Source organism: Sturnira hondurensis, unplaced genomic scaffold (assembly GCF_014824575.4).
Source record: "Sturnira hondurensis isolate 20B ecotype Veracruz unplaced genomic scaffold, ASM1482457v3 Scaffold0021354, whole genome shotgun sequence".
NCBI classification, from domain to species: Eukaryota; Metazoa; Chordata; class Mammalia; order Chiroptera; family Phyllostomidae; genus Sturnira; species Sturnira hondurensis.
The window spans coordinates 787,256-803,299 of record NW_028093985.1 but is presented as its reverse complement, the minus strand read 5'-3'; the positions used below and the strand labels follow the sequence as shown (position 1 = coordinate 803,299).

Here is a 16,044-nt window from a genome sequence, read left to right as displayed (position 1 = left end):
CGAATCCCCCCGGACCGCCGTTCTCCTTGGTATGTTCCAAGATGGCGGCCTCCATGGTGCGGCGTGGGATCCTGCTGGCGGGGAAAGTGACTCTGCCTTGTCTCTCCCTGGCAGGTTGGTGGCTGGCTGCTGCTTTTGTGGAGCTGCTTCCTCAGATCCCTGAGAACTCTGTCCCTTGAGTGAAGGGGGCGATGAGCTTTCAAAAGGAGAGGAGATGCTTCTGGGATCTAGTTGCTAGAGAAAACATTCGGGGTCTTTGATAACACAGTAAGGGGAGATAATATCTCTGATCCATCTCCTTTTGTAAAGTAATAGTATCTGCCCCTCCAAAGGTATAAAGAACAGAGAAAGTCCAGGCGTGGGCGTTTTTGTGTATGATTTGTGTTAGGGTGATTGTCTTTTGCCGACTCCGAAAAGCTCTAAGATGTCCACCTCTGGGGCTATGAAAATTTTCTCCCTCCTGAGGCTTCTTGGAAGGGACGTCGTAAGCGTTCTCCCCACCTAACAGTTGGCCAGAACCTCTTGTCTTCACTTGGTGGACGAGTTTTTCAGTATATTAATTTCATTGTACCTGATGACATTGGACACAATTTTTCACCTTCCTTTGCTACAGTTCTCGGCCTGTAGACAAGGAATGCTAATAGTTACTTCCAAAGTACTTTGATTATCTCAGTGCATGACAGCCTGCTCGAACCTGTTTAATGATATGCTGATAAAGACATTAGAAAAAAAAGGTTTTACATTTCCAGAAGCTGAATCCTGACAAGTGTATGATTATTTGATTAAAATGCAATAATCACAGTTGATGTTTCCAATGCCTATAATCTCCTCTTTCCAACAAACTCCCTCTAACCCTTATAAAAAATCAACACATACACTCTTGCTGACACTTTTTTAGGAACAGCCATTAAACATCAAATGAAATCACAGAGTTGGCCACCAGAAGTTTTCTCAGGATTAACTGATTGACCTAGCTGGTGAAAATACTTAATGCCACATGTTAGGTAAAGTGGTATGCACAGTACCTGGCACCTCAGTAAGAATTAGCTGTTGTAGCTATTTACAAGCATGTCTAGTTAAGGTTGTTGGTAAATGTTTCGATTTAAACAAGACCTTAGATCGTCTATTAGGGAGGATATTGTGGTTACTTAGAATGTTTGGAACAATCATTTTAACAAGGGAATGGAGATTAGGTAAGAATGAATTGAGAGAATTTCCAGTTAGCATTTTGGTCTTAGTTTGAACTGGTCAACTCGTGGTAGTTTATACACCTGTGCTATTCTATTGTAGTAGCTACTAGCTGTATATGGCTATTTAAAGTAGTGAATATTAAATGAAATTTAAAGTTCTGTTTCTTAGTTACACAATCTACATTTTAAGTGCTCTGTCATTTTAAGTAGACACCTGGGGCTAGTTTCTACTTTGTTGGACAGTTCAGAATTGAACATTTCCATCATTCTATCAATAGAAAGGTATATTGAACAAGCACTGGGTTAGACAATAGATGAAAGGAGTCTTGCAATTAGGAAATGAAGGCTGTACGGCAAGTAATATAAATAAGTAGGATAGTGCATTATGGACCACTCAGGATTTGAAAATGCTGATAAGGAGCTTGACTTTAAGTCATCAAAACATCTTGAAACATTACAAGACAAGAAAGGAAAAATAGTCTACTTTGTAGAAACTCAGGACAAATCAATATTTGAAACACTTTGGTGCTTCTAGTGATTCTAATTACATCAAAACAAAAGGAAAATTTATTGAGATGAACAAAAAAATGACTTCACGATATGAAGAGGCTGGAGGAAGGAAACTTAATTGGGCAACTACTACACAGGGGATGTTAGGCTAAGCACTTAATACTGCTTGTGCATTCATTTAAATTATGGTACAAGGTAGGCATTATTTCTTCATTTTACATGTGGAGAAAGAGGCCCAAGACCTGGGCAACTTGCGCACATTTTCATAGCATTTATCAGCAAGGCTAGGATTCAAACTTAGACTTTGGGACTCTAAAGTCCATCTGAATCCACAGTCATACTGCTTCCCTTTGGAATCACTGGATTGTGTGCAACTTCATGTTTATATTTTAAGGACCTGCCAAACTTTTCCAAAGGGGCTGTGCTGTTTTACATTTTCACCTGAAATGTATGAAGATTCCAGTTTCTCTACATTTATATCAATGGCTGTTATTATCTGATTATAGTCATCCTAGTGGGTGTGAAGTAGTGTTTCAATGTATTTGGCATTTCCCTATTAGCAAATGATACTAAACATCTTTCCATGCACTTGTTGGTCATTCATGTGTATGTATATATGTTTGTGTGTGTGCATCCTTTTGTTTGTTGAGAAACCATTGCTCAAATCCTTTGTCCATTTTGATTTCGATTATTTGTCTTTTTAAATTTTGAGTAGAAAGAGCCCTGGCTGGTGTGGCTCACTGGATTGAGTGCTGGCCTGTGGACCAAAGGGTTGCTGGTTTGATTCCCAGTGAGGGCATGTGCCTGGGTTGTGGGCCAGGTCCCCAGTTGGGGGTGCACAAGCGTCAGCCACACTTTGATGTTTCTCTGTCTCTCTTTTTCCTTCCCTTATCCTCTTTCTAAAAATAAATAAATAAAATCTTTATAAAAATGATACATTTTGAGTAGGAAGAGTTTTGTATACATTTAGAATACAAGTCCCTTATCAGATAAATGATTTGCAGATGTTTTCTCACATTCTGTGAGTTTTCCTTTCACTTTTTGGATAGTGCCCTTTGAACCACAAAAGTTTTTAATTTTGATTAAGTGGCCATTTATTCTTTCTCATTCATTCTTTGAACCCATGTTTGTTGAGCACTGTCCTATGCCAGTCACTGTGCCAGGGGCTGGTAAAACAGCTTGTGAGTTACCCAGATTTGGTGTATTGGGTTTCTCTGACTTACCCCTCTGGTGCTCGTGTACTGGGTAAGATACTGCTGTTCACTTTATGTGAAATACGGATAAACATGCTGATCTAAGTCAGATGGAAATGGTTTGAGAACCAACTCATGACTACGAAACATTCGATTAATGAGTTAAGCAACAGTTCAGCCAAATTTCCAGTTTTCCTCATCTTCTGTTTCTTAGAGGATGAATGCATCTTGTCAGGAACTGAATTGCTAACTGCAGTGTTGGTTACAGTATCATGTCAGAATCTTTAAGTAATGTAGTAAACTGAGCATATTACAATGATATTTTAAATAAAACAGATACATAAACTGAACCTGTTGTGAATCCATGTTGAGATATTGTCCTTTTCCTCAGGCAAAAGATGCCTGCTTTCTGCAGCATATGTGGACAGCCACAAATGGGAAGCAAGAGGAAAAGAAGACTGTCACCTCGGTAGGTGCCTACGTGTCATTTTCGGTCACTCCATATGTTCATGATCATATAGTCACGTACTCATGTGATGCTCTTGTGATAATCCAATTCAGATAAGTACATTTAGGTCTTAAAAGGAACTAGACTTTTGTTTCACATATGGCAGGATCACTTTTGCTATCCTGGGTTTTCTGTTGCTGTTTGGGGGTTTGGTTTTTTTGCCTTGATGAGTAGTCTTCCTAAATTTTGTAAACAATTCTCTTTTTTTTCCCATTGTTATTGTATAGTCAAGTTAGCTACCCTGAAGCCTGTTTCTGTTTTACATTATTTGCGAATAAAAATATACTTCATACTTTTATCTTTTTTTATTGTCATTTCTTAACTTGTCTTTGGAAAGCATTTTGACTCTCTTCTGTTTCATTGCCAGGTGATAGGTAGATTTGAAAGCAGTGCTAGAATCTCATATAAACCATTTGAGAAAAATAGTTGGCTAACTTCTCATGCGGTAGGCTCCTAATTAGAGGCCCCTGTTCCTAATTTACACAGTTAGTAGCCATTCTTTTATAAATTAACAAGGCCTAAAAGAAATCACTGACCCTATAAACATTTTATAGAAATGTACATACTATATATATAACATTATCTTTTTAAGATTTTTAAATTATTATCCTATTACAGTTGTCCTAATTTTTCCCCTCTGTGTCCTGCTCCACCCATCCTACACCCCACTCCCACTGTCAATTCCCACAATGTTATCCATGCCCATGGGTCATTCATACATGTTCTTTAACTTGTCCCTTCCCTGTCTTTCCACCATTATTCCCCTCCCCCCATATAATATTTTATACACATAATGTAATTGTGATAAAGTCAGATGATTGGTGACAGTTTTATGGGAATAATGTAATTTTTGGATCAGTTCCAGTGTTGATCTAATATTTCCCCAAAATTGCTTTCTCAGTTTTGGGGGGGCTTATGTTAAATAAGAAGAAAACGCCCCTGTGTTTATCAGTTCTTCCAATAACTCCAGGGTGGAGGAGCGGGATCCTGTTATAGCTACTTAAAACAGCTACCTTGGGAGTGGCGGAGGGTGGGGTGGGAGTCTTCAAAAAACTCGTCGTTTTCTCCCTGACTGTGTGATTGCAGGAACACATTAAAGTTGGTCTATGAGACCTGGAAGTGGGTGTATGGGCAGGGCCCAGCCAAAACAACTGTGGAGAGTGTGAAAATTAGTAACTACATGTTTGCACTGATGATGTAGAATCACCATGAATAGCAGGTAGAAATGCAGATGAATACAGATATGGTGTACTAGCAAAATCAATTACCATTTGGTTTTATCATAAGTGACACAGTTTTATTCAAAAAATGGTCAACAACTCTTGGTAAAGTTCTGAACGAGTCAAAGTGCTGTCTTTTCTTCTTTCCTCAGTTTACCTAGTACTTGCATTTATGGAAAATTCATCCTGCCCCCCCCCCAGAGTACTTTATTTTTATGTGTAAAATTGAGTTAGTTTTGTTCATTCTAAACAGGATTTCTTTTAATAGTGTGAATGTCTGCCATGTCATACATGGCTTAGTATGTGGACCAAATATTTTTACCTATTTATTTGGAAATAATTTGTAATTTACAAAAAATTATGAGAATAGTACTAAGAGCATCTTATATCCTTAGTCCAGATTTATGTTTCATAACCATTTTGACCCATTTGTTTTTGCTTTTTCATTCTCTGTATGTGCACATATTTTTTAACCTTTTAAGTTTTTTGCATATAGTATAGGCCTTTATCCTGAATGCTTTAGTATGTATTATCTGACTTTTTTTTTTAAGAAGCCAGACCCTTTTTCAATAGGATATTATTCTTTTTGGGTTTATCTGAGATATCATGATTAAATCCAAGATGTGTTTTCCCAGTCAGAATATTGTCAGTGACATTTTGTCCTTCTCTAGGCACCTCTAGAGACACCTGTTGCCCATCTGCCTTCACTGGTGATGTTAACCTTGATCACCCAGTCAAGTGTGTCTGTTTTCCTCACTGGAGAGATAGATATTATTTTTCTCCTTGTGACTAAGACATTCTGTGGGGACATATTTCAATATGCAAATATCCTGTTTATTAAAAGCTTTCCCCTAGATTTAGCATCCATTGAGACATCTTGCCTGAATCAGTCTTTACTATGACAGTTGCAAAATGATGGTTTTCCAACTCCGTTAATACATCCACATTTACTAGTTAGTACTCAGTATTTTACTATAAGCAAGAACCCTTTCTTTTATCCCATTTCTTTGAACTATATTTATCTGTTCATTATCAATATGGTCTTCTGGATTGTGGATTTCCCATGTTTGGGTTTTTTTTTTAATGATTCGCCACAATCCTTAATTATTTGGGTGATCAAATTGTCCCGTATTTGGTAGTAGGGGCCCTTTCAACTCTCAATGTTCCAGGCTTATCTTTTACCTTTCCTATTCTAGCCCTAAAATTAACTATTTCTCCAAGGAGTACTAGTTCCTCTCAGTAGGAAATGATACTAGAAACCAAGATCTAGGTACTAGATGTCCTCTTGTCACTGTGAGGCTTTTGTTTGTCCCATTCAGTTGACAGAGCTAGGAAAATGTGTGTCCATATATACACAAATAGGCAGATGTGCACATCCATGCATATATGCATGCAAGTGTGTATTTTACAAATAACAGTTCATGCTGAAACCTCCGATTCCAGTGCATCCCTACAGGTTCTTCCTGGCCTTCCCCTAGTCCATATTTGTGTGTCCTTCCCATACTGAAAACTCTGCTCCCCAAGGACTCCCCAACTTTGCTCCCAGCTCCAGCAGGGACGATGTTTTGATGTGTTGGGCAGTCTTGGCCTTGCAGGTTACTTAATTTTTCTTTTTTCTGCCTATTAAGTGCCAGTAATGCCCCACTGTCATCCTGACAGTCAAGATAAAAAAAATCCCCATGTATTTTATAATGCCCTCTAGGGCTATTAATACTCCTTTTGGAAACACTTTTGTAGTGGTGAAACCAACATGGGCTCAGTTATATTGCAAAGCTTGTTATATACAAATTAAAAGAAAAGGACTATGGAAGTACAGAGAAGAGAATGAAGAATTTCAGGTAAGCTATTGTTAACACTGTCCTAGGTATGAAGGGAAGATTAGTAAATGATACCATTATATTTGGCACCTCGGATGGCATATAGTCAGCTGTCTTTTGTTCTGGGACCAATATAGGGGAACGTTCTCATGGATTCCTGAATAAGCAAAAGCTGTTTGCTAAAGAATGAGCATAATAATCTGCAACAAATTAAGTATATGGGGGTAATCATTTCCTTGTCTGTTAAGATTAGCATACTTGGAAAAGCAGTGCCAGCTACCATTTATTGAATACTTCTTGGCCTAGAATGCCCTTTGTATGCCCTGAATCCTTACACAGACAGAATAAATTTTCCCCTGCCCTCTGTTCTCACAACACTTGGTGATGCAGTGTGATGTGGTGAAGAGTCTGCACCTGGGGGCTGACACCTAGGTGTGAACCCCAGCTTTGCCAATTTTCCAAAATTATGTCACTTAACCTGTGTTCCTTTACCGATAAATTAGGGATGATGGTAATACCTGTCTCGGCTAATACCCTGACATACAGCAGATGCTCCAGAAACAGGTGGAAAGAACAAACCCGAGCCCCTTGATTTTACCTCTAAAAAAACGTAGGGGTGAATAAGGTTTTGAAACTCAAACTGGTTGGAAGGAAAAGAGGCTATTTGAGACTACTAGTTTCCTTACTGTGTAATAGAATGTGATTAAAACACACATTCGCTTCTACGTGCTTTACTACGTTTTCCCTAAGTCAAAATTGAGTGTTTCGGTTGGAATATTGGCCCTGAGAGATGAGGGCAGGGCGCGCCCAGGCGGAGCGTAGTCTGGGCTGCTGCGGCCTGCGGAAGGTCAGGCAGTAGATGGCAGTGCGGCCTCTTCGTAGACCCCTGCGCAGCGATGCAGCCAGCGTTCCGTCCGGACCTTTCACCGCAGCCTTTCCTAAGCCTCCTCTTGCCTGTGCGTAGAGGGCTGCCCTCCCAGCATGTGGAGTACTGTGATTGGGCACGGGGATCTGGTACGAGCTCGCTGATTGGCGAAGAGAGGAGAGATGAGGTGAAGCTTTTACTCCAGGCATCCTCATTGGAGGGCACTGGGTGGAGTGGCGGCGGTGGGGGGAGGAAAGAGGCCTGGGTCTGCATCTGTATCTGCATCTGACTTTGGCCTAAGTGATTTCCTCCCGAATACTGTGCAGGAGACGCTCTGGGTTCTCTCAGATAGATATGCAGCTATGGTGTCTCCCCTCTTCATACTCTGGCCAGCGCACAGTATGAAGGTAGCTTATTACCAGGGAGATCTTGATTAACACCAGGATTTCTATTTAGTATAGGATACCCGCACTGCAGTCTAGGGAGCAAACAGGCCATGAATGCAATGCAGGTCCTCAGATGAAAATCGAAAGACAGCCTCTGTTAACTGCTAGTTGTGTGCTGGTTCTGTGTAAAGCATTTCATGTGCATAATTCCATTTAATGCTCAACAGCCAGCGAAAGCAGCGCTGTTTACTCCCCTTCAGAGATGAAATGCCACATTCTGACATTTAGTTGAGGCCATACTGTATTCTATTGCCTTTCCACCCAAAAAGCCCTTTCTCAGTGATTGCTGTAGTACCTGCAGTTCCACCATAGTCTTCCCTTGCGTCGAAGCTGTGGGTTTCTTGCTTTAAAACAAAACAGAACATTTTTTGATGGCAGTGTAATATGTACTGAAAAGTGCACAAATCATAATATGTCAATTGATAAGTCACAAAGTGAACAAACCTGTGTAGGATAGAACGTTCATTCCTAACAACCCCAGAAGCCCTTATTGTAGCCCTCATTCTCCTCTTCAAAGGCTACCCTTATCTTGACTTATAACACCATAGGTTAATTTTTTAGTGTTTTTCGTGGCAAATCTTAAACATATACAAAAGTAGAATGGTACAAGGAGTACCCTTTACTTATCACCTGGCTTCAGCCATTCTTAGCCATGGCCAATCTTTACTTCCTCTCCACTTGTCATTCACCTGTCCTGAGCCTTTTGGCAAGTCACAGGTAGCATGTTATTTCAGCCATAAGTCATTTATTATATTTTAATAAATTTATTTTTATATGTCTCTAAAAGATAAGGTTATTTTTAATACCACCATGACTTGAAATATTAATAATTGTTTAAATATGAAATACCCAGTCAATGTTCACATTTCCATGACACTCCCCTAATTTTTTTAGTGGTTTGATTGAATCAGGATGCACGTAAGGTTTGTACAGTGCAGTTGGTTATGTTGTTGACCCTCCCTTCTCTTGCCTCTTTTAAAGTCTTTTTTAATAGAAATATACAGAGTAGAAGGAGTAGTATAATGAGCCCTATGTACTGTCTCCCAGCTTCAGCAGTTATTAATTCCCTCCCAGTCTTATAACCAAACGCATGTCCGCCTGCTTGCCCTATGAAAGCCAGTACTCGAGAGGCAGGTGCTAATGTAAAAGGAAGGTGGTTTATTTGCAGATGCTGGCCATCTGGAAGGTGGGGGACTCAAGTCTCAAAGCCCATCTTCACCTCTCATTGGAGACAGCGTGTTTTGTTTTTTTGTTTTTTTTTTAATGAGGAGGGAAAGGAGAAATGAGCAAAGAGATCAAGGGAGGAGGTTGAAAAGTTCTTTATGTGCAGACAAGCACAGTGCATTCCCATAAGGCAAGTGATGGTCTGGTTTGCGTCATCCTGATTTAGTATTCCTGGCTTCACGTCATCCTGGATCCCTGATTAAAGGTCAGCAAATTTCCCAGAGCTGGGATGCTTGAAGATGGGAGTTTATATCTTTTGAAACTAGTTCCTAGGTTTTCCTATACAAACATGCTGTTCATTTACAAGCCACATACTAGTCAGAGTCAGCACTTATAGAAACAGTATCAGAAGAAGGGGGGGTTACAGTTTTGCTGTTACAGTCTTGTTTCATCAACTCCCTACCCCATTACCAGATTACTTTTTAACAAGTCCTTGTTATCAGATCATTTTATATGATCTGATACGATCTTTCATACAGTGTTTTGATATGTACCTCTAAAAGATACAGGTGTTTAAAAAATAACAACAACACCATTCTCATGTTTAAAAATTACTAATCCCTTAACATCATTTTATATTGCATTTCTCCCAAATATCTTATACATTTCTTTTTAATTTATAGTTTGTTGAATGGGATACAGCTAAGGTCCATGTTTGTAATGTGTTGAAAGATCTCAAGTATGTTTTAATTTGTAGGTTTTCCTCTTTCTTGTAATTTATTTGTTGAATAAAACTAGGCCTTTTGTTCTATATAGGTTCCCACGTTCCAAATTTGCTGGTTTATCCTTATGGTGGTTTTAATGTGCTCCTCCACCTTCCGTATGCCCTATAAAACTGGCAGAGAAGGAAGCTTGATCAGATTCAAGGTCATTCTGTTTCTGTTTTTCTTTTGGCATGAATACTTCATAAGCGTTGTTTACTTTTGTCAGGAGACACACAGCACGTGGTTGTCCCTTATGTTAAAGGTTATTCATGATTGCTGCTTAGATCCATTAATTCATTGGGGGCTGCAAAATGTTGCTGTTTTAATTCTACCATTCCTTCCTCATTTATTACCTCAGAAAATTTTTGTAAAAGAATTTGTTTTTATTATCAGTTCAGTTATCCTGAGATACACTTTGTATGGAAGGAACAGTGTTCAGTAATAAGGTGAAAACTGTCCTTACTGTCCTCCAATGATGATCAATAAGGTTTTGGTTTTTGTTGTTTTTTTATTTTTTTTAAGATTTTATTTATTTATCTTTAGAGAGGAAGGGAAGGGGAAAAGGAGAGAAATATCAATGTATGGTTGCCTCTCATGAGTCCCCTGCTGGGAACTGGCCTGCAATCCAGGCATGTGCCCTGACTGGGAATCGAACCGCGATCATGTGGTTTGCAGGCCCGTGCTCAATCCACTGAGCTATACCAGCCAGGGCTATGTTTTTTAAAAATATCATTAAGAATTCATGGATTTAACTACCCCACTCATTTTAACCCACTGGGGTCTGGCTATAGAAACTTAGGAGTTCTTGGGCTTTCCAAGTCAAATGGTTTCAGGTTTAGACTGTGTCTGTACTGGGATTACCTTGGTTAAAATAAGCACTGAATGAAAGCATTGCCTCTGCATTCAATTAGGCAGATCTGTTGCAGAGGTGCAGGGTGAACGTTATTAACATTAGCCGATTAGCATCTGTTGATTTTCATACAGTGAGTAGGGTTTAGGAGAAAACAGCTTTGGAAACTGGGTACGGTTCTGGTAGATGGGCAGGCCTGATGGGGAACTCTCTAGGTTCTATTGGAGGAAGTCTGCTTGGGTCACCCTGCTAGGGGTAATGGCCCTGGTGACTTGAACTGAATTGGATTCCTGAGCCCTACTGACCTAAATATTTTATTTCTGATTTTTCAGTTTATAAGTAATCATAAAGTGAGGGACATCTTTGGGTTTGGGTTGCTTTGTGTGTGTGTGTGTGTGTGTTTTAAATTTTATTTTATTTTTATAACAGCATGTTAACTTAAAGAGTCACAGAGGTAGAAGAAGTGAGTTATAGAAGGAATGGGCTCAGGAACCATTACAGAGGCCAAAGAAGGGCCCTCACAGCTTAGGAAAGGGAGAGAGAAGGAAGATGCATCCGGGTTGAAGGGGTGGGGAAAGGCATTGGCATGCTCCATCGGGAGATTAATTTATTTATTTTAAGAACTCCCTTTCCGAATCCAGAGTGAAGCGTACCATTGAAACGTTTGCATTCAGTTTGAAACTGAGCACTGTGCTCCTGTCTTACTGACACTTCTTCCTTCAGCCAAGGTTTGTTTTGCCGTGTCGTCAAATCCTGCTCTGGAAGCCTGGTGGGGATTTTGCGGAGCCTGCCTCCTAACTTGGGCAATTCTGTGTTTGCATCTCTGTGGCATCTCTTCATTTTCCTGGTTTCGTATTTGCCATCTGCTGGCCATTCTGGAGATGGCTTCACGGTGCACATCCTCCTCCTTCAGGCTCATTTTCTCAGTGTGTGTGTACAAAGCTTGCCTTCACATTTGTCCTTTACTGGAACTATTTGTTTTAAAGTTTCTGGTGACATACAGAGAGACAAATAGATAAGCTAATCTAAATAATCTATATTTAAAAAGGTTCTTAAATTAGCTTTTGCTCCTTCCTTTTTTACTTCTATACATTTTACATGTTATCTGTCCATGTTTTTCTTTTTAAATGTGGGAAACCAGACCCCAGTTTCTGCCTTTTTTCCAGATCACTTCTTTTAGGTAGTGTAATAATGTATATGGTTCTTTCTTACGTGAATTAGATTAGGTGCACAGACGCTTCTAAGTCTGGAAGGAGCTTACTGTTGACAGAATGGATAACGATGATGTTCAGTTACATAGGAATCATGAAAAGCTGAAGCCACCTAACAGTTTCTCACGTGAAGTTTCCAGGATTCAACAGAGGACTCATCTTTGCTTTAATGAACTTCCTCTTTGCAACTTTGACCTGGGTAACACCTTCTTTTATAGGAGGCTTCTTTCCCAGCACATCTCTGCCACAGATTTTGTGATCATTAAGGAGATTGCCTTTTTTCCCCCTAAGGATTTTATGTACTTTGAAGCTGTGATGCTTTGGTGAACACCAGGTTGAAATGATCTTCCAGAAAAACAAATTTTTTTTTATCATTATGTAATGACCCACATAATGTATTTTAAAAATGTGTTTTACCTTTAAGTCTATTGAGTCTGGTACTAATGCAGCTACATCAGTGTTCTTGTGGCTGCTGTTTGCCTAGTGTATTTTTTGTGTGTTCATTTTCAATTCTTCTGTGTCTGTATGGTTCATAGAGCTAGATTTTGTATTTTTAAGCAATCTGACAATTATCTTTTAACTAGAAAGTGTAGTCTATTTCCATTGCCATAATTACTGGCATATTTGGATATACTTCTAACATATTGTGTGATTCTTCTTCCTTATGTTCTTTTGGATTGATTACCTGTGTTTTTTACATTTTCCCTCCTACTGGTCTAAAAATGATAGGTCCAATTTCTGCTTTTTTAGAGTGGTGGATTTCATCATTTTTTAAAAAATATATTTTATTGATTATACCATTACACTTGTTCTATTCCTCCCCTTCATTCCCCTCCACCTGCATACTCCCTCCCCCACCATTCTCCCCCCCTTAGTTTATAACCATGTGTCTCAAGTTCTTTAGATTCTATATTTCCCCCACTATTCTTGCCCTCCCCCCTATCTATTTTCTACCTACCGTCTATGCTATTTTCTGTGCCTTCTCCCCCCTTCTCCTCCTCCCACTCCCCTGTTGCTAACCCTCCATGTGTTCTTCATTTCTATGGTTCCACTCCTGATCTAGCTGTCCTCTTGGTTTGCTTTTGTTTTAGGTGTGGTGTTAATAACTGTGTGTTTGCTGTCCTTTCACTGTTATATTTTTCATCTTCTTTTTCTTATATAAGTCCCTTTAGCATTTCATATAATAAGGGCTTGGTGATAATGAACTCCTTGAACTTGACCTTATCTGAGAAGCATTTTATCTGTCCTTCCATTCTAAATGAAAGTTTTGCTGGATAAAGCAATCTTGGCTGTAGGTCTTTGGATTTCATGACTTGGAATACTTCTTTCCAGCCCCTTCTTGCCTGGAAGGTCTCTTTTGAGAAATCCACTGACAGTCTTATGGGAACTTCTTTGTAGGTGACTGACCCCTTACCTCTTGCTGCTTCTAGAATTCTCTCCTTCATTTTAATCTTGGCTAATGTAATTATGATGTGCCTTGGTGTGTTCCTTCTTGGGTCCAACTTCTTTGGGACTCTCTGAGCTTCCTGGATTTCCTATAAATGTATTTCCTTTGCCAGATTGGGGAAGTTACGTATTATTTGTTCAAATAACTTTTCTACTGTTGCTGTTTCTCTTCTCCTTCTGGTACTCCTATGATTTGGATGTTGGAACGTTTGAAGATGCCCTGGAGGTTCCTAATCCTCTCCTCATTTTTTAAAATTCTTGTTTCATCGTTCTTTTATGATTGGATGTTTCTTTCTACCTTTTGGTCCACTCCATTGATATGAGTCCCAGTTTCTTTCCCATCACTATTGGTTCCCTGTACATTTTCACTTTATTTCACTTAGCATAGCCTTCATTATTTCATCTAATTTGCCACCAAATTCAACCAATTCTGTGAGCATCCTGATCACCAGTGCTTGAACTGTGCATCTGATAAGTTGGCTATCTCTTTATTGCTTAGTTGTATTTTTTCTGGAGCTTTGATCTGTTCTTTTGTTTGGGCCATTTTTTTGTCTGGTCATGCCTGTTACGTAGTGAGGGGCAGAGCCTTCGATGTTCGCAGGGTGGGGGGCAACCCAGTCTCTGTGTTGTGATGCTATATGTGAGGCAGGGGTCCGAGAGGGAACAATGGCACTTGCTCCACTCTCTGCCAGACTTCAGTTACTTCCCCCGCTTCTCACAAGCAAACTGGGCCCTTCTGGTGCTTATTCCTGGGTGGGTGGGTTTGTGTATGTTCTAGGACCCTGTGGGTGTCTCCAGTGAACTCTCCTGTGAGGCTGGGAGTCTCTCCCGGCACCTCAACCCACACAGGTGTTTTCAATCTGTGGTTTGAGGCTTTATTTCTCCGAGATGGAACTCTGGGTTGCGCTCCCTCTGTCTCACTCCCCAGTTTCACCTGGTTTATCTGCGTGCAAATGTGAAACCACCTGGTCCGCCAGCCGCCTTGTGCGCCGCGCCCCTCCACAGTCCTCTGCCTCAGTGGGTCCACCTGCTGCTGCCTTGCGCACCTGGGGTTCCCCAGCCACCACTTTGCCTCAGTCTCTCTCCACCCTCCTGCCCTACTCCACCCCTCCTACCAGTCTGGATGAATGTGTCTACTTTAACTCCTTCCTTGTCAGACTTCTGTACAGTTCAATGTTCTGTCACTTCTGGTTGTTATTTTGTTTCTAAATTGTTGTTGTCCTTATTTGGGCTGTGTGAGGAGGCACAGTGTATCTACCTACACCTCCATCTTGGCTGGAAATCTCCATCACTGCTCCCTTAAACACTCACAGTTTGTGCTTCTGTCTTGTCTTTGGCCTCTGACAGTTACGTCTACCTTCTTGAAAGCTCAGATACATGTATTTTTAATAACAGCTTTACTGAGATTTATCCACATACCATAAAATACACCCTTTAACATGTACAACTTGATTTTAGGACATTCACAGAGTTGTGCAACCAAGCTCAGTCGTATTTGGAAAAAACTTTAGAAATATTTAAGTGTTTTTATAGGAGGAGGAATGTTTTAAAGGACATTTAGTTCCTCCTTATTCAAAAACAAAATTCCATTTAATATATTTCTCCAGCTTAGGAGGAATATCCAAGACTTATTTTATGTTCTCTCTATGGTGTTTTTCAAATATAACCCCCTCTAGTCTTCAGATTGTGAGCAGCTGCCTCACAGTCTCCTGGGGCTTTGTTTAAAAATTTGGATTCCTCTGGTCTCACCTCAAAGCTACAGAATTAGAATTGCCCTCAGGGCGTGAGGTTAGGAATCTGGAGTTTTAAAGCCCCTCAGACGATTCAAATCCTCAGCCAGGTTTAGGGGTGAACCATTACATGCCTGTATTTGAAGTAATGTGGGGTCTTCAACATGGATGTCCTCAGATCGTCAGTGGTATTGTTTTCTCTAAACTAGTTTACATGTCTTTTTCTCAACGTAACCTACATTATATGTACAGCTTTTATGTTTTGTTAAAGGAAGAATTTTTCAGATCCGTTTTCCGTATAGTCTTTGTCATATGTGCTCCCTAGGTGCTGAATGACAGGCAAGAAAGCATGTGTGTTAGCACATCCCTTTGAACGGCACCTGGGCATCTGCCGGCCCCTCAGTGAAACTCGAAGTGTGATTTTGACTATTGAAGCCCACAGTCCAGAAGCCTGTGGGGCTGGCCCTCTGCAGGCGCAGCTGCCCCAGCTTTCCTGGCTGGCCCTGCTCCACGCAGTTTTCTGCCTCGTCCATCACGACAGCACTGTCATCTGAGGGGATTGGTCACATATTATATTCAGCAGCAAACCTTCCTCTGACTTGCAATATGCAAATGTTATTCCTCAGATGCTGGGCTTGCAGCTGTTGCCCTTTTTAGGCCCCAGCCGATTTCACAGGGCTGAACATGTCTTGGTGTGAAGGGTTAGAGTGGAACCTTGAGTTACCCACTGCGGAAGCCACACCAATGCCGTGTTGAGGTCTGCATTGCGCCCTGTGTGGGGTCCACGAGGAAATGGAGGCTGTTTTCGTTAGGCCAGTAGATCCTGATCCACGTTTTTGAAGTTAAACTTCAGATTTGGAGTATGGGTACATCATTGTTCATAATGCCTGTCATCTCAACACAGGGGCCTCTATCAGGAAGGGATTATAAAGATTTGGGGTCATGGGAGTGCTGTTTCATGTTCTGTGAGCAAATAGATGTAACAATATTAATTTGCCTTAGTGTGAAGAGGTTTAGGGATATCTTTGCTTGTGTGGCAGCAGTGGTGGATCAAGGTGTCTTTACTATTCTTTAATCACATGGTGTTAATGCCTTTAAGATAGTCATAAGAAAATCTAATTACTTTTGTA

General features: G+C 40.4%; 1 protein-coding gene across 1 annotated transcript in view; it reads left to right on the top strand.

The window, feature by feature from the left end:
• The first annotated feature begins 7 nt into the window (after positions 1 to 7).
• MRPS27 (mitochondrial ribosomal protein S27) overlaps positions 8 to 16,044 on the top strand; it is a 77,435-nt gene continuing 61,398 nt past the window's right edge. Inside the window, exons 1-2 of the mRNA XM_037032127.1 lie at positions 8 to 114; positions 3,285 to 3,362. Coding sequence (XP_036888022.1) covers positions 42 to 114; positions 3,285 to 3,362 — 151 coding nt within the window. The 5' untranslated portion in view covers positions 8 to 41. The remainder of the gene's footprint in view (positions 115 to 3,284; positions 3,363 to 16,044) is intronic.